We start from the raw sequence: 24489 nt of genomic DNA on the forward strand, positions 1-24489 counted from the left end.
CATAGCCTTGACTAGATGGACCTTTGTTGGCAAAGTAATGTCTCTGCTTTTTAATATGCTGTCTAGGTTGGTCATAACTTTCCTTCCAAGGAGTAAGCGTCTTTTAATTGCATGGCTGCAGTCACCATCTGAAGTGATTTTGGAGCTCCCCAAAATAAAGTCTGACACTATTTCCACTGTTTCTCCATCTATTTGCCATGAAGTGATGGGACCAGATGCCATGATCTTAGTTTTCTGAATGTTGAGCTTTAAGCCAACTTTTTCATTCTCCTCTTTCACTTTCATCAAGAGGCTCTTTAGTTCTTCTTCACTTTCTGCCATAAGGGTGGTGTCATCTGCATATCTGAGGTTATTATTGATGTTTCTCCCGGCAATCTCCCGATGGAGAAATGGAATCTCCTGATTCCAGCTTGTGCTTCATCCAGCCCAGCATTTCTCATGATATACCCTGCATATAAGTTAAATAAGTGGGGTGTCAATATACAGCCTTGACATGAAAAAGCCTCCTTTTTCTATTTGGAACCAGTCTGTTGTTCCATGTCCAGTTCTAACTGTTGCTTCCTGACCTGCATACAGATTTCTCAAGAGGCAGGTCAGGTGGTCTTGTATTGCCATCTCTTTCAGAGTTTTCCACAGTTTATTGTGATCCACACAGTCAAAGGCTTTGTTATAGTCAATAAAGCAGAAATAGATGTTTTCTGGAACTCTCTTGATTTTCTGATGATCCAGCAGATGTTGGCAATTTGATCTCTGGTTCCTCTGCCTTTTCTAAAACCAGCTTGAACATCTGGAAGTTCATGGTTCACATATTGCTGAAGCCTGGCTTGGAGAATTTTGAGCATTACTTTGCTAGCGTGTGAGATGAGTACAATTGTGCCATAGTTTGAACATTCTTTGGCATTGCCTTTCTTAGGGATTGGAAAGAAAACTGACCTTTTCCAGTCCTGTGACCACTGCTGAGTTTTCCAAATATGCTGGCATATTGAGTGCAGCACTTTCACAGCATCATCTTTTAGGATTTGAAATAGCTCAACTGGAATTCCATCACCCCTACTAGCGTTGTTCGTAGTGATGCTTCCTAAGGCCCACTTGACTTCACATTCCAGGATGTCTGGCTCTGGGTGAGTGATCACACCATTGTGATTATCTGGGTCGTGAAGATCTTTTTTGTACAGTTCTTCTGTGTATTCTTGCCACCTCTTTTTAATATCTTCCGCTTCTGTTAGGTCCATACCATGTCTGTCCTTTATTGACACCATCTTTGCATGAAATGTTCCCTTGGTATCTCTAATTTTCTTGAGGTCTCTAAGTCTTTCCCATTCTATCATTTTCCTCTATTTCTTTGCACTGATCACTGAGGAAGGCTTTCTTATCTCTCTCCTTGTTACTCTTTGGAACTCTGCATTCAAATGGGTATATCTTTCCTTTTCTCCTTTGCTTTTGGCTTCTCTTCTTTTCTCAGCTATTTGTAAACCCTCCTCAAACAGCCATTTTGCCTTTTTGCATTTGTTTTTCTCGGGAATGGTCTTGCTCCCTGTCTCCTGTATAATGTCACGAACCTCCGTCCATAGTTCATCAGGCACTAGTCTATCGGATCTAGTCCCTTGAGCTATAGGGAAACCCCTAGAATAGATCTATGCCTAATTGAAAGTGTTTTCCTACCAAACGATGTCATGAATCCTCGTGGATTCTGAATTCCTGACGCACTAGCTCTAGTTTGAGAAATAGCTCGTCAACCATGAGATTTTTGCAGGTGGGAAGCGTGAAGCCCAGCGAAGCTAAGGGCCTTCCTTCTTTCCACCTGGCGCTCAGTTTTCTAATCTGAAACATGAGGCGATATGGTACTTCCAGGGCTGCAGTGACGATTAAGAGGCTGAATAAAACGTTTGGCAAAGTGGTTTTTAAAAAGGCCAAATGTGGAATACAAGGTTCCGTCTCATGTTCATTCCCTCCCGTCCCTTCCTCCACTTATTCCGCCCTCGGCCCCTACCCATGAGGCCCTGCGATGCATCCTCCGACCTGAAGCCTGGACGCTGCCCGCCGAGTCCCGCCCGCAAGACCGGAGCCTGGCACGCCCGCTGCGCTCGATCCGCCTACCGGGCCGAGCCCCGCCGCTTCCGGAGCCTGGGACCGGGTAACCACTCCGCCCCGGCCCCTGCCGCCCTCGCACCATCCAGCCTAGCCGGCCGATTCCGGGGTGGGGGTTGGGGTTCCGCCCCACGCGAGCCGCCGTCCCAGCGGCCGAGCCTCCGGCGGGCGCGCCGGCCCCGGGTCCCCTCCCCGCCTCGCCTCCCGGCGATCGCGGCGCCCTCTCGGAGCTCATCAGAAGCGAGACTTCTGAGCTCCGAAACGTCTCGCGATTTCGCTCAACCCTGTCTTCAGCGTGGCTGGGTCGGCCTCCCTTCCCCCTTTTTTTCAGCCTCTAGTTCGGGCGCTGCGACTTGGAGGAAACCTGGGAGGGTTGAGGGTCCCCGACGCTTCGAAAATTTTGCGGGATTTCTGCAATTCTCGGAGAGCCCCGACACTAAGAAGCCTGTTGGGTTTTCCTAGGCTGGGAGTGGAACTTTATCCCGCAGACCTGATCAAAAACGCCCTGGCCCGGGGCCAGGCCAGCCGGAGGACTGGCGCCAGTGACTTTGGAGAGGCTGGCGGCGCCTGCCATGGCCCTGCCTTGGCCGCCATTCCAGGGGCGCACGGATAGCCGCCCGGGGTTCGGCCGCCCGGGTTTAAGTCTCCGCCCTGCCCACATCCTTGCTCAGAAAATCTCCTGGCCTGGAGGAGGAGCCCTTCTTGAGATGTTTCCCTGGCGGCCATCTCTTGTTTCCTTTGTTCTTCATCCAGATTATTGGTCGGATATTTTCTGACCCGTCTCCACGCTGGAATTAAGGCCCAGCAGAGTCACAGGGGCAAATTATACAATCATCCGCCAGGGGTCATTAGTCCAGTCCCCTTATTATGCTTGGAGTCCCCGTTCAGCAGTCCAACCCAGGTGCTTGATTTTCTTGGTTAACTTCACCAGTTCACCACGTCCTGTGGCAGCTGCTTCTGCTTCTGGGCTTTTCTCTCTGGTTTGTTGTTGCTGTTCAGACTTTTTGCAACCCCCATGGACTGCAGAAGGCCAGGCTCCCCTGTCCTTCTTTATCTCCTAGAGTTTGCTCAAACTCATGTCCATTGAGTCTGTGATGCCATCCAACCATCATCGTCTGCTACCCCCTTCTCCTCCTGCCCTCAATCTTTCCCAGCATCAGGGTCTTTTCCAATGAGTTGTCTCTTCACATCAGGTTGCCAAAGTATTGGAACTTCAGCTTCAGCATCAGTCCTCCTAGTGAATATTCAGGGTTGATTTCCTTTAGGATGGACTGGTTTGAACTCCTTGCTGTCCAAGGGACTCGCAAGAGTCTTCTCCAGCTTTCACTTCGAAAGCATCAATTCTTTGGCGCTCAGCCTTCTTTATGGTTCAACTCTCACACCCCTACATGACTACTTGAAAAACCATGTTTAAAGTTAAACACGTTTAACTGCTTAAACAACAGTTAAAGTCAAACCATTTGACTCTCAGTTTTCCAGGTAGTGCCAGGGGTAAAGAACCCGCCTGCCAATACAGGAGACGTAGGAGACTCAAAGTTCGATCCTTGGGTTGGGAAGATCACTTGGAGGATGGCATGGCAACCCACTCCAATATTCTTGCCTGGAGAATCCCATGAATAGAGGAGTCTGGCAGGCTACAGTCCATAGGGTTGCAAAAGAGTTGGACACGACTGAAGTGACTTAGCACACATGCGTGCCTGATGAGTGATGGCCCAGGGGTTAGCTGAGGGAGCTGGGTGTACTTGGGCTTTGCCCCATGGGGTACTGAGCTTGGAGATGAAGTGCCTCTGGGGCTGGTCCTCTGCAGGCCCCCGGGATCATGTGGTATGTCAGCACTCGGGGGATGGCCCCACGGATCGACTTCGAGGGGGCACTCTTCTCTGGCTATGCTCCGGACGGGGGCCTCTACATGCCTGAGGAGCTTCCACAGCTGAGCAGAGAGACCCTGCGTGAGTGGAGCATGCTCTCCTACCCCAGCTTGGTGAAGGAGCTGTGCAGCCTCTTCATTGGACCTGAGCTCATTCCTAGAGATGACCTAAATGGTGAGCACCCCTCTACCTTTCTTCTCTCCCACCTCACTATTCTGCCAGCCCAGACCCCAGAGTTGCAAATCCATCATTTAACCCCTAGGAGATCCCTAGTCATCTTTCCCAAACTTTGGAGTTTTTCCCAGGCTCTGAAATCCCAGAGTTGGAAAAATCCTCAAAGAGTTTCATCCATTCCAACTCCCACCCCCAGTGTGGGAAATGCCAAAGTGATCGGCAGAGAATTTGTTTTTAAAAAACCTTTTCAAGACTAGAGATTTCACCATTGACCTTGAATGAGATGCTTGAATGTTTGAATATTTCCTTCTTGCATATACTTCAGCATTCCTGGTCTTCCCTGGTGGCTAGATGGTAAAGAATCTGCCTGCAATTCGAGAAACCTGGGTTCAATCCCTGGGTTGAAAAGATCCTCTGGAGGAGGGAATGGCAACCCACTCCAGTATTCTTGCCTGGAGAATCCCCATGGAGAGAGGAGCCTGCAGACTACAGTCCATGGGGTCACAAAGAGTCAGACTCAACTGAGCGACTAAGCACAGCATAACACAGCACGTATATAACATATAACACAGCACAGTATATAAAGCACCCAGACCCACAGATTGCTAGTTTATTTCCTCAAGTGGTAATTCCAGAAGGGACTTTGAGAGTGTTCTGGACCAGCTCATTTCAGACTGTTATGTGCCCACAGATTGTCCCTGGGAACCTTGTTAAAATGCAGATTCTGATTCAGTAGATCTGGGGCAGGCCTGAGTATTCTGTGTTCCTGTCAAGCATCCAGGCTTCCGTGGTGGTACAGGGTAAAGAATCTGCCTGCCAATGCAGGAGACTCAAGAGACGTAGGTTCTTGATTCCTGGGTGGGGAAGATCCCCTGGAGGAGAAAATGGCAACCCACTCCAGTATTCTTGCATGGAAAATTCCATGGACAGAGGAGCCTGGTGGGTTATAGCCCATAGGGTTGCAAAGAGTCAGATATGACTGAGCAACTGAGCATGCATGCATCAAGCGTCCAGATGATACTAGTGCTGCTGGCCCATGGACCAACTGTATAATATAATCCATAACCTAATGGTGAGAGTTTGAGACTGAAAAGAAATCAAAATGTAGTTTGGGACTTCCCTGGTGATTCAGTGGTAAAGAATATGCCTGCTAGTGCAGCGGACACAGGTTCGATCCCTGGTCCAGGAAGATTCCACATGCTGCAGGGCAACTAAGCACGTGTACCACAACTACTGAAACCAGCTCACTTAGAGCTTGTGCTCTGCGATAAGAGAAGCCACTGCAATAAGAAGCTTGCTAGTGCAACTAGAGACTAGCTCACTCACCCCAACTAGAGAGTAGCCCACGCACAGCTACTCTGGGTGTAATAAAAATAAATAAAAAAATTTTAAATGTGGTTCAGTGACCAGCACTGATGGCATTGCCTGGATATGTGTTAGAATTCTCATTACTTCCTCTGACTTACTGATCCAAAACCTGCATTTTAAGATCCCAGGAGACGAGTTTGCCAATTAAAGTTTGAGAAATGCTACTCTAGATGGGCTTAGCTTTAGGTAGGATCCCAAGTTTCTGGCATCACAGGCGTGAGATTAAGTAATGCAAAAACAAAGAAACAACTCTCTATCTTTAGGAAGGAAAATTAGAAGAGATGAGATACTTGATTTGTTTGTTGCATGATTGTTTAATTGAATCTCTACTGGAATACATGCACACAAGAAATCCAAATGGTGAAGAAACCTATAAAGTAAAAAATGAAAGTCTTACAGCATCAATTCTGCTGTCTGGGAGAATCACTGTGAGGAATCCATGAACAGTTCGGTTCATGTTTTTCCAAACTTTTCCCCCTAGGATTATACAATTATATTCATACACAGTATCTTTTATGATAAAAATTTCAGGTCTTTTTATCTGGTAGCAAGATAGAAAATTCAAATTTAAAAGTGTAAAGAGACTAAGAATGAACTTGGAGGACGAGTGTGTGTGTGTGTGTATGTGTGTGCTCAGTCGTGTCCAACTCTTTGTGATCCCATGGACTGTAGCCCACCAGGCTTCTCTGTCCATGTGACTTTTCAGGCAGGAATACTGGAGTGGGTTGCCATTTCCTCCTCCAGGGGATCTTCCCAACCCAAGGATCGAACCTACATTTCTTGCGTCTCCTGCACTTGCAGGCAGATTCCTTGCCACTAGTGCCACTTGGGAAGCCCTAGAGGAGGACGAGAGAATGCCGTTTTCACTGTACGATTTCCCTTCCTCCCCTGCAGATCTGATTGATCGTGCCTTCAGCAGATTCCGCCACAGAGAGGTGGTGCACCTGTCCAGGTTGAGGAACGGGCTGAACGTGCTGGAGCTGTGGCACGGGGTCACCTATGCGTTTAAGGACATGTCCCTGTGCTGCGCAGCACAGTTCCTGCAGTACTTCCTGCAGAAGAGGAAGAGACACATCACCGTGGTTGTAGGTGGGCACTGTGGGCACGTGCCCTGGAGCCCCACACACCCCAGCTGGCCGGTGTCCGCCCATGGGGTGCCCTCCACTGATGTCTCTTGGGGAGTGTGCTACCGATTCTTATAGAGCAACTTTTAAAAAAAATTGATTTATAATACCTCTGAGTTTCAGGAATACAGCACAGTGATTAGAGAAGGCAATGGCAGCCCACTCCAGTGTTCTTGCCTGGACACTCCCATGGACGGAGGAGCCTTGTGGGCTGCCGTCTATGGGGTCGCACAGAGTCAGACATGACTGAAGCGACTTAGCAGCAGCAGCAGCACAGTGATTCAGTTATATGTAACTATTGTTGTTGTTTAGTCACTAAGTTGTGTCTGACTCTTCTTCGACCCCATGGACTCTAGCCCATCAGGCTCCTCTGTCCATGGGATTTCTCAGTATTACAAAATATTGAGTATAGTTCCTTGTGATATACACTAGGTCCTTGGTGGTGGTCTGTTTTATATAGGTGAAGTGCTCAGTTGTGCCTGACTCTTTGTGACCCCGTGGACTGTAGCCCACCAGGCTCCTCCTTCCATGGGATTTCCCAGTCAAGAATACTGGAGTGGGTTGCCATTCCCTTCTCCAGGGGATCTTCCTGACCCAACAATCAAACCTGTATCTCTTGTGTTTTTTGCATTGCAGGTGGATTCTTTGCCCACTGAGACATCAGGGAAGTCCTGTTTTAAATATGTGTATATATATGTTAATCCCAACCTCCTAATTTAAGAGCAGGGTTCTTAATGTTCTCTTGTGCTGTGGACCCTTTTGACAGACTGATGGAGGCCATGGAATCTTCTCAGAATAATAATTTAAATAAATAAAATACATAGATGATATGGTGCCAACTTCACAGGTGCCTTGATTTCTATCCATGGGTCTCTTGGAGGTTCAAGGACCCTGGGTTCCTACCCTCCAGGGTATCCCCTCACTTGGCAACTGTGCTTTAGGGGCCCATTTCTTTCCATCTCCCTTTGTCTAAAGAGGAGGGTTCCTCCTTTTTCCCATCCAGGAACTTCTGGGGATACAGGAAGTGCTGCCATTGAGAGTGTTCATGGGGCAAAAAATGTGGACATCATTGTTCTGCTGCCCAAGGGTCACTGCACAAAGATTCAGGAGCTCCAGATGACAACAGTGCTAAGAGACAACGTCCACGTGTTCGGAGGTGAGTGTTGGGACTGAGGTTCCAGGGGCAGCGTGGCCCTGCCTTGAGTGGCTCTATGTTGGGAGGTGGACTGGAACCAAACTAATCAATTGTCTAGCTGAGCATCCTTCTTCCTTTCCTTTCTCTCTCCTTCCCGTCCTTCATCAGTGATATTTTGAGGTTGGTATATGCCCTGACTTAGCCCTAAGTAGGCTAGTGGTTACACAGTCTCAGAAACTATTGGAGGTGACTGGTGCATAAGCCATTACTAATAAATAGTACATCCAACGAAGTGCAGGTTTAAACCTATACCCCAAAGAATGCCACCTCCATGTACATTCACCCTGTTTGTGCCTTGTCTGCAAGGCAGCCACCCAGACCCATAGCCTGAGCCACATGACTTGGATTTTTTTCCAGGGCACTGAAGTTCAGAGGGCAAAAGCACATTGCCCTCTGAGAGAATGTGCTGTTATGTGTTGGCAGCTCACACCCTCCCTTTCAGTGTTGAATCAACTAATGTGTTTGGTTAGCAGGTCTAAGTATTGAAAATAGGAAGCTACTCAGTGGTACCTGTGGCTCGTGACTCCTACTTCCTAAACCACATCATGAATCATAGCATGTTATGCTTGCAGAAAGGCAAAAAAATCTTAATGTCTGGCCATCTATTCTGAGTGCATTTAATCATTATGAAGCCCAAGAGTGTAGGAAGACAGGGTGAGTTTGAGTGGAGCCATACTTTTTATTGTGGGTTTCCCTAGTGGTTCAAACAGTTAAGAATCTGCCTGCCGTGTGGAAGACCCAGGTTCAATCCCTTGGTTGGGAAGATCCCCTGCAGAAGGGAATGGCAACCCACTCCAGTATTCTTGCCTGGAAAATTCCATGTACAGAAGAGCCTGGCCAGCTACAGTCCATGGGGTTGCAAAGAGCTGGATCTGACTGAGCAACTAACACACACTTGTATACTTTTTTGTTTATTTCTACCTGTCACACCCCACTGCACTCCAGGGAGCCCCAAGGAAGGGGTAGGAAAATGAACAATAGAGATCTTGGTGAAGTTTTGTGCAGTGTGGCCTAGAGCAAGCTGTCTAGGGAGCCTGACTTGGTTTGGTCACTCACCCAGCAGGACAACAAATGTGGTAACAGAAAACCCTCCTTCTATAGCTGACCTGGCCTCCTGTTATAATCCCATAGATGATGTTTTATATAACACCAGTTTTGTCAAGGACCAAAAACACAGTGAAAACAACCGTTACCCAGGGGAGTAGCATGAGTATTCTTTGTCTATTTGTTCAAGAGCAAACAAAAAGCCTCTTCTACTCTTTTCTTTAACAAACCCATATACATTCCAGTGAAAAGTTCATTGTTTAGCTAAAGCAAGTGTTGGCAGAATTAACCTTGGTGATTCATTGCCCATATCTGGCCACATATTGGGCTTCCCAGGTGGCGCTAGTGGTAAGGAATCCACCTGCCAGTGCAGGAGATACAAGGGATATGGGTTTGATCCCTGGGTCAGGAAGATCCACTGGAGTAGGAGACAGCACCCCGGTCCAGCATTCTTGCCTGGAAAATTCCATAGATAGAGGAGGCTGACAGGCTGCAGTCCATGGGGTCGAGAAAGATTTGGACGTGACTGAGCAGAGCATCTGGCTACATTTTCCTGCAGTCATGGCAAGGGTTTAACGCACAAGATTCAGGTTCCTAAGGGGTTTTGTTAAACCCTAAGCACCAGAATTGCTATTTATGGGTCTGCGACTGCCTTTGCCCCTAGAATCAGATCAGAGAATAGCTTTTTGTGCCTCTGTTCTGGACCTGCATCCTTCTCTCCTTGTATACAGATGTTGGAAGTCTTTTATCTAAGGGCATGTATAGAAGCATCATTCCTGATCATGAGTTGGAAAACAGTGCACATTAGAAAAATGTGGCAGACATGTGGATGGTGATGAATACAGTATGTCATAAGTGTGCCTAAATTAGTTTTTATTTCACAACAGTACCGTTCAAGTTCTTCCTTTCCTTTCTGGAATCTTCTGATTTGGTTTCCAGGAGGATATGCATTAGTTCGGGAGCTAGCAGTGGGTGTGTGTTTTCTCCTGGACTAGGGAGCTCAGGGAGCAGAGATGGGTCACCTGGATTGTTGTGTCTTAGACACTGATGTTTTCTGAAGTCATTAACATCCATTGTACATTATATACTCGATTCTTCTTTTTTTTTTGTTCGATTCTTCTTAAGCACAGAATAATCAGCCAATGCTAGTTATATATTATTGGGATATTTTTTGCCTGGAAGTAACAGAAAACCTAACTCAGACTGACTTGAACAGGAATATTTTCTAGCTCATGTACTTGTAAGTCTAGAAATGGAACGGGCTTCTGACTGGTTGTTTCACTGCCTTCTGGGAGCCAAGTAATCTTGGTTCCATCTTCCCCAATTCTCAAGCTTTTTGTGGTTCATGATGGTTACTGAAGGTAACCAGGTCTCTCTTCCTGTGGCTGTCTCTTGAAAGCAGTGAATCTTTTCCTTGAACCCCAGCAAATATCCGCCTTGTAACATGGATCTGGAGTTAGTCCTGCAGTCTCAGTGCTACTCCATGATGAAAGGGGAAATGAATGGTAACCTCCATGCTTACTCTGGCATTTACCCCCAGTAATCTTATCCCCCTCCGGCCTCCAAGTTTGGATTCAATGGAGAAATAGACCCAGGTTTTAGATAAGAGGTTAATGTTGGCTTGATTGCTGGTTGGACTGGGTTGAGGGGTGCAACTTGGACTAGGCGCTAATTTGCCCAGCAATTACCCAATAATTCATCCATAAATTAAAGTGCACACACACCCAGCTTAAGGAGAAATCCTGCCCTTGCCAGCTTCCCTGCCACGTAGGCGCCAAGGGCAGAACATCCACCCTTTGATCTAAATGAGGGAACAAGGGCAGACCCCATAGGAAGAGCAGCTCTTTCCCCTCAGCCCCTGATGGAGAACCATGGAGTAAAGCTCAGCCTCTCACCATCTTACAACCTGATAAACTATCCTGTCCTTGTTCCCAGAGCCTGGGGAAGAGGGCATAGACTACAAAGAGGAATTCTTCCCCAGTGTCCTGGAAAGTTGACATTTAATATCTAATTTTAGATAATGGTAGAAACATTCGACCATAAGGATATGAGCCATGGGTTGAGTGACGGTCCCAGTGGGATGGGCTGAGTCTGAAAGGCCTTGTGGGCACATGCTGACCATCTGGGGGTTCTCCGTGCTCCTGACAGCAACTTCTCCTCTCTCCCCTGACAGTGGAGGGTAACAGCGATGAGCTGGATGAGCCCATCAAGACGGTGTTTGCCGATGTGGCCTTTGTCAAGAAGCACAACCTGATGAGTCTGAATTCAATCAACTGGTCCCGGGTCCTCGTGCAAATAGCCCACCACTTCTTCGCTTATTTCCGGTGTGCACCATCCTTAGATACGCACCCTCTGCCCCCTGTGGAGGTGGTCGTGCCAACAGGGGCTGCTGGTAACCTTGCAGGTGAGGAGACCCCTGGACGGAAATGGGCTTTCCAGAAAAATGCCCATGGTCCTTGTCCTCCCAGCCACCCTTTGGCTATAACCTAGGTTGGGTCCTTTGTTATTGTTTAGTCGCTTAGTCATGTTCAACACTTTGCAACCCCAAGGACTGTAGCCCACCAGGCTCCTCTGTCCATGGGATTTCCCAGGCAAGAATACTGGAGTGGGTTGCCATTTCCTTCTCCTGGGGATCTTCTTGATCCAGGGATTGTACCTCAGTCTTCTGCATTGGGAGGAGGATTCTTTATCACTGAGCCACCACGGAAGCCCAGGTTGGGTCTTAGGTGATGGGGAACTACACAAAAGAACCTTCCAGAAAATGTTCCCCTGACTTCCTGGGAGGACATCCCAGCCTCTTGCCACAGGGGGAGAGCAATGGATTAACCCCAATGTGCTCAGCCGCCTGATCTGATGTGTCGCTCAGCAGAGTGTGGGGAGATGAGGTGAAGGTTCAGCTGCCGTTCCCGGATGGCAGAGCCCTCTGCCAGGAACGTGGACTTTCCTCCCAGCCCTGGCCAGCTCCCTGCTCTGAGGATAAGGGCTCGCCTGGCATGGCGTGTTCTCCTCAGAGACCGTGTGATGTGGAAAGAGTCTTGGACTTGGGCTTCTGGCTCCAGTTCTGTCCTTTACTAGCTGAACGGCTGTCTCTTAGGTTCAGCTCCTTGGCTATCAAAGGGAGATTAGACCGCTTATCATATCTCTCAGGATGAACGTGAGGCTCAAATTAGATTCTGTGTGTGTGTGAACTTTGTGAAGGTCGAGTGCTATAAAGCTGCGTGGCATGAAAATCGTTTCCTGTAATAATTATAGGAACGTTGATCAAGCACTGACTATGTGTCAGGCAGTGCTCTGAATGCTTCCCTCATATCAATTCATTTAATCCTCACATGGGCCTGTGAGGGGCACGATACTGTTACTTTCATTTTACAATGAGGAGGCTGTGGCACAGAGAACTCCTTGGACGGCCTGTCCTTGGTTATGCACTGGTCAGTCCCAGGGCCAGGATGGCAGCCCAGGCGAGCTGGCTTCAGAGTCTTCGCCCTCTTGAGCTTGTGAGGCTGCCTCTTGATGGACGTGACTTTTTTCTGATGGTTCTGTTAGTGGCATCGCTTCTGATGGGTGCCCAGGTTGGCTTAGGTGAGACCATGAAAGCATCTTAGTGCCCAGGAATCTTTCTGACTTCAGCTAACACAGGGATGGAAAGAATGAGTTGGCTGTTAGACAGGATGGCTCAGCCTTCTTACCTGTCCATGGAGTGAAGCCCACCACACTGCCCATTTGCATCACTCCCCAGGGAATGGTACCACCTGCCTGTGCCCTGTATCTGCCACAGTGCCTGGCACAAAAGCAACATTTGCAGAGGGATCTCTGATCTAGCCCTGGTCCATCAAGAACTAGCTGCTCGACTTTAAGCCCGTGGACCTCCTAAGCCTCCATTGTTTCCCTGTCATACAAGGATATCATGGCATTTACTGAGGATCCCATGAAATAAGACTGTGAAAGTGCTTTGCAAAATTGAGTGACATTGGGTGGTGTGGGTATCCCTAACTCCTTTTACTTACTCACAGAGATAAACTATTCATGGAAACAGGAACCTTCCTAAACCACGTTACCTTTCTGGGCTCTCCATCTCTCGGGCTGAGGCATTCCTTATTGGTTTCACGCAAACAGGAGCTGCTGTTAGGGTGGACAATGGCTGTTGCTCTGTCCTCCCTCAGCCCCTTTCCAGGAGACTCAGCCTGAAAGCGCTGGCTCTTGGTCTGGGGACTCAGCGTGTGCTCCAGACTTAGACCTCTAAGTTCACATCCTCACTCTGCCGCTTAGCAGGCTCTGAAAGTGAAAGTATTGGTAGCTCAGTTGTGTCCGATTCTTTGTGACCCCATAGGCTGTAGCCCTCCAGACTCTTCTGTCCGTGGGATTCTCCAGGCAAGAATACTGGAATGGGTTGCCATTCCCTTCTCCAGGGGATCTTCCCGACCCATGGATTGAACCTGGGTCTCTCGAATTGCAGGCAGATTCTTTACCATCTGAGCCGCCAGGGAAGCCCAAATCAGTCTTTGGGTGGGTCTTTCAACTTCTCAGAACCTCCATTTTCTCTTCTGCAAATGGTGTGTGTCAGTACCTGGTGGGGGCAAGGGTTTGGCATGGAGAACAGCATCAGGGTGCAGTAACCCCCTCCTACTCTTTCCTCCTTTTTTTTTTTTTTTTTGGTAGCAGCTTTATTGCTCTATGATTCACATACCATACAACTCACCCGTTTAAAGTATTCAGCTTAATAATTTTCAGTGCACACAGATTTATGCAACCATCACCATAATGTTTTAGAGCATTTTCATCACCCTAAGAGGAAGCCCTGTTTCCATTAAGCAGTCATTCCCTCATCTCTCCCACCTTTAGGCAGTCACTAATCTATTTCATCTCCGTAGATTTTCCTGTTCTGGACATTTTATGTAAATGGAATCATTCAATATGTGGCCTTTTATGTCTAGCTTCCTTTCACTTAGGATATCATTTTCAAGGTCCATCCATATTGTAGCATGTGTTAGTACTTTATTCCTTTTTATGGCTGAATACTATTTTATTGTATAGATGTATCACATTTTGTTTATACATTTAAGAGTTAATGGACATTTGGGTTGCTTCAGTTTTTTAGTTATGAATAATGCCGCTATGAACATTTGTGTGCATGTTTTTGTGTGGATCTGTTCTCAGTCATCCTAAGTATATACAAACCAGGAGTGGATTTCTGGGTTATACTGGAACTCTGTGCTTAACTTTTTGAGGAACTGCTGGACAGGTTTCCAAAGTGGCTGCACTATTTTACATTCCCACTAACAGTGTATGGGGGTTCCAGTTTCTCCACATCCTGACAAATATTTGTTATCATCTGTCTTTTTGATTCTAACCATCCTAGTGGGTATGAAGTGGTGTATCATTGTGATTTTGGTTTGTGTTTTCCTGATGACTAATGATGTTGAGTGGGCTTCCCTGGTGGCTGAGTGGTAAAGAATCCACCTGCCAATCTCTGGGTCAGAAAGATCCCTGGAGGAGGAAATGGCACCCCACACCAGTATTCTCACCTGAAAAATCCCATGGACAAAGGAGCCTGGTGGGTTACAGATGTTGCAAAAGAGTTGGATACCACTTAGTGACTAAACAACAGCATCAATGATGTTGAGTATCTTTTCATGTGTCCATTGGCCATTTGTATATCTTTTTTGGAGAAATGTCTACACAAGTCCTTTGCCTGCCTATTTTTTAATTGGATTATTTGTATTTTTATTGTTGAGTTGTAAGAGTTCTTGATATATTCTCGGCTCAAGTCTCTTATTAGATATATGATTTGCAAATGGTTTTTCCTATTCTGTGGGTAGTCTTTTTATAGTGATAAACTGATAGTGATATATTGATAGTGTCCTTTGAAGCACAAAAGCTTCAAAAAGCACAAAAGTTTTTAAATTTTGATGATGTTCAATTCATCTATTTTTTCTTTTGTTGTCTGTGATTTTGGTGTCATGTCTAAGAAACCATTGTTCTCCTCTCATAAGCTGGGTGCATCGCTCAGAAGATGGGGCTGCCCATTCACCTGGTCGTGGCAGTGAACAGCAATGACATCATCCACAGGACCATCCAATGGGGAGACTTCTCTCTGTCCAAAGCGGTCAAACCAACCTTGGCGTCAGCCATGGACATTCAGGTGGGATGTGTCTGCAGGTCTGCCCCAGGTGTTGGTTGGGTGGAGGTGGACAAGGGCTGAGGTCAGCATGACCCCTGGGACCCTGCCTCTCTGCTCAGGTTCCCTACAACATGGAGAGGATCTTCTGGCTGCTATCTGGCTCTGACAGCCAGGTGATAAGGGCCCTCATGCAGCAGTTTGAAAGGACAAAAAGTGTGGGTCTACCCAAGGAGCTACACAGCAAGGTCAGTTACCACTCACTCCATGGAGAAAGGACAGGGTACAGCTGCAAGACCAGACCTGGGGTTTGAAAATCTTTTCAAGGAAAGGAGATGCTTGGGTGTTTTTTCGAGTACCTGCTATGAGCCTCACACTTCTGCAGTCAGTTTATGAGGATTTATTTTTTGAATGGGGAGAGGTGGTTGGTTTAGAGGTTATTGGTTTAGAGTTAGATGCATATAACTCCAAGCCAGTGATGAGCCCTTGGATTAGTTTCTTAAACTCTGTGCCTCAATTTTCTCATCTGTAAAATGGGAATCATGAGAATGCCTGCCTCATGGCATTGTTGAAGATTTTAGTCCATCAAGCACTTTGTATACTGCCTGGCAGTATAGGGCTTAATATATTAAGTATCATTATTTTATTCATTATTGTTGTTGATTTCCAATAATAACAACTGGAAGCCACTTTCCCCATCCAGTATGTGCAGAGACTATTGTTCAATTAACTTTTAAAAAACAAATAAAGAAGGAGAGGGAATTCCTTGGCAGTCCAGTGGTTGGGGCTCTGTGCTTCCACTGCACGGGACCTGAGTTTGATCCCTGGTCAGGGAACTAAGATCCTGCAAGTCACAGCACTGCCAAAAAATTAAATAAAAAAAATAAAGAATAAGGAGAAATTTTGTCTCCTAGATGGTTAGGAGTCTAGGGCTCAGTAGCTCAGTTGTGCCTGACTCTTTGTGACCCCATGGACTGTAGCCCTCCAGGCTGCTCTGTCCATGGGACTCTCCAGGCAAGAATACCAGAGTGGGTTGCCATTTCTGTCTCCAGGAGATCTTCCCAACCCAGGGATCGAACCCGGGTCTCCTGCATTGCAGGCGGATGCTTTACTGTCTGAACAACTAGGAAACCCTCTAGGGAGGGATTACTTTTATTTTAATGTAACCTGGTGATGGAAACTTATTTAATATAAAAAAAAGAATTCATATATTGAATTTGACTTTAATTTTCTCTACTACATTCCTACCAACTGGTCATCTAGACTGTGTATACCCCCAACAACAAGGACCTCACTACCTCACATCAGCTATAGTTGTTACAAAGTTCTTTATGTCAAGCCAGAATCTGTTCCTTCTAGCCTGTATACTGGTGAGCTGATTCCCATACTTGAAGAGAATCTTCCTTTACCTGCTAAGCCTTCCTGGTTCCTTTAGCTGTCCCTTACATGGTGTAATTTTGAGTGGTTAATGTCCATCTTAAAGAGTTGTTCCCAGAACTAGATACAGTTCTGTGGACTCAGTCACTCATACAGACTGGTGTGGAATTTGTCTCCTGGAATCTATGCTTCTTTTCCACTCTTTTTTTTGGCCATGGCCTGTGGTTCCCCCCCAGGGATCAACCCTGCCCCCACGCTGCATTGGAATCCAGGAGTCTTAACCATTGGACTACCAGGGAAGTCTCCCTATGCTTCTTTGATGCAACCTGTTTTAATCAGTTTGGACTGCTATAACAAAGTACCACAGACTGGTGACTTATAAACAATACAAATGTATTTCTCACAGTTCCAGGGACTGGAGGACTGAGGTCAAGGTGCCAGCATGGTTGGATACTGGTGAGGGTCCCCTTCTGGGTGGTAGTAGGCCTCCTTCTTGTATCCTTATATGGGGGAATATGAGACACTAATAAAGATACTAATTCCATTCATGAAGGCTCCACCCTCATGACCTAATTACTTCCCCAAAGCCTCACCTACAAATACCATCATATTGGGATTAGGGCTTTAATATATAAATTTGGTGGGAACACGACTATGAAGACCATAATACAACTAACGTTAAGCTTATTTAATGGTTTGTTTTGATATTCTTTCTCCTCATGCAAATGAGATGCTATGTGAAGACAGACACCATATCCCCTAGTTCTTCATTCTCTCTCTGGCTGTACATGTAGAAGTTACTCCATCTGCTGAAACAACATTCATTCATTTGTTCATTCATTCATTCATGTTACTTATCGACCATGAGCCAGGAACAGTGCTTGGTGCTAGAGATACAAATATAAATAAAACACTCATTGTCTGCTGTGAACCATAATGGGTCAGGAAGATGTCTAAACAATTTATAATAACCTGTGGTTTCTATTGGGCTTCCCAGGTGGTGCAGTGGTAAAGAGTCCACCTGCCAATGCAGGAGACATGGGTTCAATCCCTGGGTTGGGTAGATCCCCTGGAGAAGGGAATGGCAACCTACTCCAGTATTTTTGCCTGGGAAATCCCATGGACTTGAGGAGCCTGGCGGGCTACAGTCCATGGGGTCACAAAGAGTCGGACAGGACTGAGCAAATAAACAGCAGCAACATGGTCTTTATTGATTGACGTTGATTATATTCATGGTTTTTGGCACATGCAGTGCATTTTCAGAGAATGATCAAATAAACCATCTACACGGAGGGAGCACTGCAAAGGGAGTCTTCCTCTTTCTGAGGGTAGTGGGCAATTTTCCTAAAGAAAAGCTGGAGATCTGGGTGGAAACTGATGGGAAGCTATTCCCACACCTACAGGGAGGGGGCGCACTAACAGCAAAGCACTAGGAATCCTTGAGTGCCCTTAGCCTGTGTTTCCTTTGGTGGTTGAACAAGCATATGTGCTATTTTGCTGATTCAGAGCGGAATTCTAACTCAATGTATTGATCTGAAACTCAAACGTGTCCTTCCTCTAACTTGAGTGAATCTGTTTACAGCTGGGAAACATGGGAAACTAGCTTTTTCTCTGAGCTGAATCTGAGCCATGCAATCTGAGTTTCTGATGTGTATCCAGATGGTTGTATTGGGTGGTGGGTTTTTCGTCACCTTTTCCCCACTCCCCTCAGCTTGCGGAGGCAGTAACATCTCAGTCGGTGTCGGACGAGGCCATCACCCAGACGATGGGCCGCTGCTGGCAGGAGAACGAGTACTTACTGTGTCCTCACTCGGCCGTGGCCGTGAGCTGCCATTACCAGCAGGTGGACAGGCAGCAGCCCAGGTACTGGCGCCTGAGTTTCGGGGAGGGGGCACCCCTTCGGACCTCTCTGGGCCCATCCTCTTCCCCAAGCAGGGGGGACAGGAATCAACTTGCTTTTTTATGGGAGGGGGGGTGCCCCACATGGCATGTGAGATCTTCGTTCCCTGACTAGGGATCGAACCCAGGCCCTCTGCAGTAGAATTACAGAGTCTCAGCCACTGATCCACCAGGGAAGTCCCACAGATGGGTTTTGTGAGCATAGTGGGTGCTGAGTGAAGGTGTGTCCTAAGACTGTGGTCCCAGAAGAGGGAGCTGGAACTCCAAAAAGGAGGAGCAGTTGGCTAGCAGAGTCATTGCAGAGATGAATTCAAGGGACCACACAGGTTTCTTTTCCTCTCTCTCTCTCCATCCTACCTCTAACCTTCCCCTGTTCTTCTCCCTCCTCACCTTCTTCCGGTACCTGCCCCGCTATCTATTGTCTTCCACCCCCTGTTTTCACCTCCCCCTGTCCCCCCAGCCCTCCCCGCTGTTGTCTGGCTCCGGCCTCTGCAGCCAAGTTCCCGGAGGCCGTGCGGGCTGCCAGGCTGACCCTGGACACCCCGGCAGAGATCCTCGCCCTGGAGCACAAGGAGACACGGTGCACCCCAATGCGGAAGGGCGACGACTGGACTCGGATGCTCCGGGACACGATAGAGGACCTGAGCCAGCAGTGGCAGGGGCGCTTCCAGAATCTCCCGGCATAGCCCAGCTGGAGATGGCTTCCTTTAGGCCTCGGACCCCGGGAGGTGTCCCCTGTGAGCTGCGTGGTGCACCTTCTCCCCATTAAGAGTCTGAGCAGGAGGTTCTCAGGGGGCTGCTCTAGGGGTCGGGGGTCTGTGCTCTGTTCCCGGGATGCTCTGAGCTGTCACCGCCTGGTGTTGCATCTGATCCCCTGGGAGGTGGGGAGGGCTCTTGTAGACGTGGCTGGGGATGCACTCACCGCCTGACAGTGCAGGAGCATAGCTGCTGCCTCTGAAAGTTTCAGTGGATGAGAATATGCCTGCCAGTGCAGGGGACACCAGTTTGATCCCTGGTCCAGGAAGATCCCACGTGCCAGGGAGCAACAAAACCCCTGTGCCACAACCACTGAGCCTGCGTGCCTGGAGCCTGTGCTCCACAACGGGAGCGACCACCACAATGAGAAGCCTGTGCACTGCACGGAAGAGTAGCCTCTGCTTGTAGCAACCAGAGAAAGCCCGAGCAAAGCAATATGAATAAGTAAATACATAAATAAATAAATAAAAATTTAAAAAAGGAAAGTCTGGGGCTCAGAGTCAACTTTGGCTCCAAGATTTTGGACCCCAGGCCCTAAAACCTATGCAGGTGTGGACCGCTGACTCCGTTAGTACAGGTCTGGCTTGAGTCTTAGTTTATCTGGTCCCCACACCAGATCCAGAGGCCTTGACCTGCCTTGTCAGAGGCTTTGTTGTTGTTGTTTAGTAGATAAGGTGTGTCCCACTCTTTGCAACCCCATGGACTGTAGCCTTTCAGGCTCCTCTGTCCGTGGGATTCTCTAGGCAAGAATACTGGACTGGGTTGCCATTTCCTTCTCCAAGGGATCTTCCCAGCCCAGGGGTTGAACCTGTGTCTCCTGCATTGGCAGGCGGATTCCTACTATCTGAGCCACTAGGGAAGCCCAACATATGTGTACTAAACTATGTATAATTTCCCTGGTGGTTCAGTGGTTAAGACTCCATGCTTCTAATGCAGAGGCACAGGTTCAATCCCTGGTTGGGGAAGTTCCACATGCCATATGGTGTGGCAAAAAAAAAAAAAAGACACACACACATATATATATAAACTACACACACTGTGTGCTAAAATAGACATGAAGCAATAATAACAGCACTTATATTTATCTCTTCTCCCCCCTCTCCAGTGGATTGCCTGTGGGCCTGTCTTTGGTAGTCCTGGTTGAGCACCGTGCCTGGTGCATTCTGGAACCAGCAGGAACAGGGACATAGCTCCCTTGTGATTGCACATCTACCAGATACTGTGTAATGACTCTCAAAGTGTGGTCCTTGGGTTTCCCCAAAATGCAAACTCACAGCCCCCACCCTAGAGCACAGCAAACCTGTGGACATGGGTGGGGTGTCTTCAGTTCTTACAAATGCCCCCATGTAAGTTTCCACCCTCTAATTTCAGGAAACCTTGGCCAAGGGCTTTAAGTTTATAAATAATTGTCTTCCACAGGGAGATATGCTTTGTTTCCACAAGGGCATGCTTTCTCCCTGCTATTGTTTTTATGATCTAGCCTACACTGCCCAATTCAGGAACCACCAAACATTTGTTGAGTCCTCGCAATGTGAATAGTCTGAACTGAATTTAAAATTTTTTAATTAATTTACATTTAAATGTCAAAATTTCTTACTTGATTCAGTTATTGGAAAACTTTTAAGTATGACTGGAAAAATGCAGGTAATGTGGGTCTGCTTTTTCAGCTATGAAATTTATGAAGTACATAAAATACTTTGTTTTGGCATATAGTTGATTAATGTTGTGTTAGTTTCAGCTGTACAGCAAAGTGATTCAGTTATACATGTGCCTGTTCTTTTTCAAGAAGATTCAGTGTTCTGATTGAGATGGACCACAAGTGTAAATTACATGTTGGATTTCAAAGACATCTAATGAAAAAAATCTAAAATATCTCATTAGTAATTTTATATCAATGATCTGGTGAAAGGATGGTGTTTTTATGTATTAGGTTAAATAAAATATAATATCAAGTTAATTCCATCTTTTTCCTTTTCGTTTTCTAAGGACATTTAAAGTTTTATGTGGGGCTTGCCCTTGTGGCTCCCAGTGTATTTCTAGAGACAGCAGTGATCTAGAGCTTGACCTTGGCTTTGTGTGTACATGAACACACCACAGATAGTTGTGGATTTACTTATATTATTGGGTTCAACTCTGGTGTGGATTTAGGGAGGGGGTTAGACAAACACAAAGACTCCAATACCAATACAACCCTCAGATCCTGGACCCTGGGAGCCCCTTTGGATGGCAGGTGTGGAGAGATTTTGACCACTAGAGGGCACTGTTGGAACTACTCTGAGGGCTGCTGTGAAAGGACCCAGTGGCCATCTAGCCACCACAGCTATCTTCTCCCCATAGTTAAGGGGGGTTTGGGATGGACATGTGCACGCTGCTGTATTTAAAGTGGATAACCAACACGGTCCTACTGTATAGCCCAGGAGACTCTGCTCACTGTCATGTGGCAGCCTGGACGGGAGGGCAGCTCGGGGGAGAATGAATACATGTATATGTACGACTGAGTCCTTCTGCTGTCCAGCTGAAACTGTCACAACATTGTTATTCAGCTATGATCCGATATAAGATTAAAAGTTAAAAAGCTGCCTTCCTTCGCCCTGAGGTCTACAGGAGCTTCTGGTCGCCCAGGCTGATCTCTGCCTGCCACCCGATATCAGAACTTCCAGGCCTGCATCTCCGTGGTGTCCAGGGGCTTGAAGGGAGAGGCCAGAGGGCGTCCTCTTACTAAAAAACTTGACATTGAAGCATAACCCTCAGTGCAGAGAGAGCAGGAATGCTGGACACACAGGAGGATGGGGGAGCCTCCTAAAAGAATGACCATGACCCTTACACCTCAGCACTTGACAGCTTCTGAGACACTTAAAGAGCAAACATGATGAAGACCCCTGAACCTATTTATCCATCAGGCATGACAGGCCTGATACTTCGGGGTCATGAGATATTTAACAGGTCCATGAAGATATTTTAATTTCTTTTAAAAGCTGAGGAGGGCATGGCAACCCACTCCAGTATTCTTGCCTGGAGGATCCCCATAGACAGAGGAACCCAGCGGGCTACAGTCCACAGGGGTCACAAAGAGTTGGACATGACTGAACGACTAAGCACAGCATACAAAAGGAAACAAATGAATATAATCTGGCTTGGATTATATTCGTGTTTATGCCAACACAGCAGTACAAAAATTTTTTAATACTTTTGCCCACTCAAAGCAAAAGTGCCCGGGGCCCACCAAAGTCATAATGCAGCCCTAAAAGGACCTATTGTACACCAGGTGATATTTCATCAAATCAACTAATTTAATCCTGATGGCAAGTTGTGAAATGCATGTTACTATCAACTAGGTTTTAGAGCTGAAGTAACTTGTCAGGATGGCACCAAGAGGAAGCAGAGGGGTGGGACTTGAGCCCCATGTGACTTCAAGTTCAACGTGCATTTTTCATCTCCCCAGGTCATAAGGAGCTAGTCACATTCTGCTCTGGTCTGCCATTCTCCATCCTGCCCCAGACCGTGGCCCTTCTGCTGGGTCCTCTTCCACCCTCCCTTACATGGGAGCAGCACAGCCGTACTGCTCCAGGAGGCCTGTTACGGGCTTCTGCAAACCTGTTTCCCAGGTCTCTGCCTGCAGCACCCCCCACCCCACCCCCACCCCGGCACCCAGGACCTGCTGCATGTGGCCAGAGACAGTGGTTCCTTATTCTCTGCTGCCACATTTCTGAGGCCCTCAGGGCAGTGTTGGGAGTCACGTGTGCATGCCAAGTTGCTTCAGTCGTGTCTGACTCTGTGTGATCCTATGGGCTGTAGCCTGCTAGGCTCCTCTGTCTATGAGATTCTCCAAGTAAGAACACTGGAGTGGGTTGCCATGCCCTCCTCCAGGGGATCTGCCTGAGCCAGGGGTTAAACCTGTGTCTCCTGCAAGGGCAGGTGGATTCTTTACCTCTGACCCACCCTGCTGCCACTGCTGCTGCTAAGTCGCTTTAGTCGTGTCCGACTCTGTGTGACCCCTTAGACGGCAGCCAACCAGGCTCCCCGTCCCTGGGATTCTCCAGGCAAGAACACTGGAGTTAGTTGCCATTTCCTTCTCCAATGCATGAAAGTGAAAAGTGAAAGTGAAGTCGCTCAGTTGTGTCCGACTCTTCGCGACCCGATGGACTGCAGCCTACCAGGCTCCTCCGTCCATGGGATTGTCCAGGCAAGAATACTGGAGTGGGGTGCCATTCCCCTCTCTGCTGGCCCATCCTGGGAAGCCCTAAATAAGGTGTGCATGCATGCTTAGTCACTTCACGGGGTCACAAAACCCCTCACCTTCTGGATGGTTTGGAGACCTGTCCAGCACTGAGAGGTCACCATATATCTATGAAAGGGGACCCAGAATAATGCCACTGGACACTGCACAAATAGCATGAAACAGGAACTTCAGGATATTCTGGCCATATTCTGGGGTTGATTGGAGGAAAGGATAGGAGTGAGATGAGGTCTGAAGAAACATCTACCCTTGTGAACACATACAAAGGCACACAGACACACACACAGACACATACCTACATATACATAATCGTACTTACATGCATCCCCCTCAATGGCAAAAGCAAGGATCCTGTTACCAAAGAAGTTATAAGCAGGATGAAGTTGTCCTTCTGTGTCATCCACTAACTGGCAGTGTGACCACACACGGGCTGTTTCATCTCCCCGAGTCTCAGTTTCCTCATCTACTAATTATAACACTTACCTTGCTGGTTTATTTTGAGAATTACATAAGATCATGCATTTCCAGTAGCTAGGTAAATGTTAAAATGCCATACAAATGCTTCTTCTTATTAACATAGTTTAGTCTGCCCTGAACAGTTTAGTACTTCTAAGCTGTCTTGTGTTTTTTACTAATCGCTTCCCAAATTTGTCTTCTCTTGCCTCTTCCTGGAGAACAAATTTCCCTGGTGGCCCCATGGTGTTGGCACAGATCTGGGTGCAGTGTTAGAGTTGTTCAGGCTTGGTCAGCGTGCCCAGCACAGCCTCTGCGAGGGTCAGTGGGAGACTGAATGTCAGGAGGGGCTCTGCTGGGCCACTGACAAGTCTTGTTGGTTTGCATTGATGAAGATAATTGGGATGATTCCAATCATAATGGGTTGTTGTTGTTGTTCCGTCGCCAAGTCATGTCCAATTCTTTGAGACCCCATGAATTGTAGCCCTCCAGGCTCTTCTGTCCTCCTCTATCTACTGGAGTTTGCTCATATTCATATCCGTTGAGTCAGTGATGCTATCTAACCATCTCATCCTCTGCCACCCCCTTCTCCTTTTGCCTTCAGTCTTTCCCAGCATCAGGGTCTTTTCCTATGAGTCAGCTCTTCGCAACAGGTGGCCAAAGTATTGGAGCTTCTGCTTTAGCATCTGTCCTTCCAATGACTATTCAGGGTTGATTTCCTTTAGGATTGACTGGTTTGATCTCCTTGCAGTCCAAGGGATCCTCAAGAGTCTTCTCCAACACCACAGTTT

At 47.3% G+C, this 24489-nt stretch overlaps 1 protein-coding gene across 6 annotated transcripts; it reads left to right on the plus strand.

Moving 5' to 3' along the window:
* Positions 1-1990: 1990 nt before the first annotated feature.
* THNSL2 (threonine synthase like 2) lies at positions 1991-20965 on the plus strand. 6 transcript variants are annotated; one of them, XM_043917837.1, is made up of 9 exons: positions 2001-2134; positions 3896-4130; positions 6393-6587; positions 7626-7778; positions 11035-11265; positions 14852-15000; positions 15099-15224; positions 18065-18216; positions 18713-20965. In XM_043917837.1, the coding sequence occupies exons 2-9, from the start codon at positions 3908-3910 to the stop codon at positions 18936-18938; spliced, it is 1455 nt and encodes a 484-aa protein (XP_043773772.1). In that variant the 5' UTR covers positions 2001-2134; positions 3896-3907; the 3' UTR covers positions 18939-20965. The 6 variants fall into 6 exon arrangements, with proteins under 6 accessions (XP_043773778.1, XP_043773772.1, XP_043773773.1 ...); XM_043917838.1 differs by lacking the exon at positions 2001-2134 and adding an exon at positions 2349-2989; XM_043917840.1 differs by lacking the exons at positions 2001-2134; positions 15099-15224 and adding an exon at positions 2349-2989.
* Positions 20966-24489: the final 3524 nt, after the last annotated feature.

Source organism: Cervus elaphus, chromosome 11 (assembly GCF_910594005.1).
Source record: "Cervus elaphus chromosome 11, mCerEla1.1, whole genome shotgun sequence".
In the NCBI taxonomy this organism is placed as follows: domain Eukaryota; kingdom Metazoa; phylum Chordata; class Mammalia; order Artiodactyla; family Cervidae; genus Cervus; species Cervus elaphus.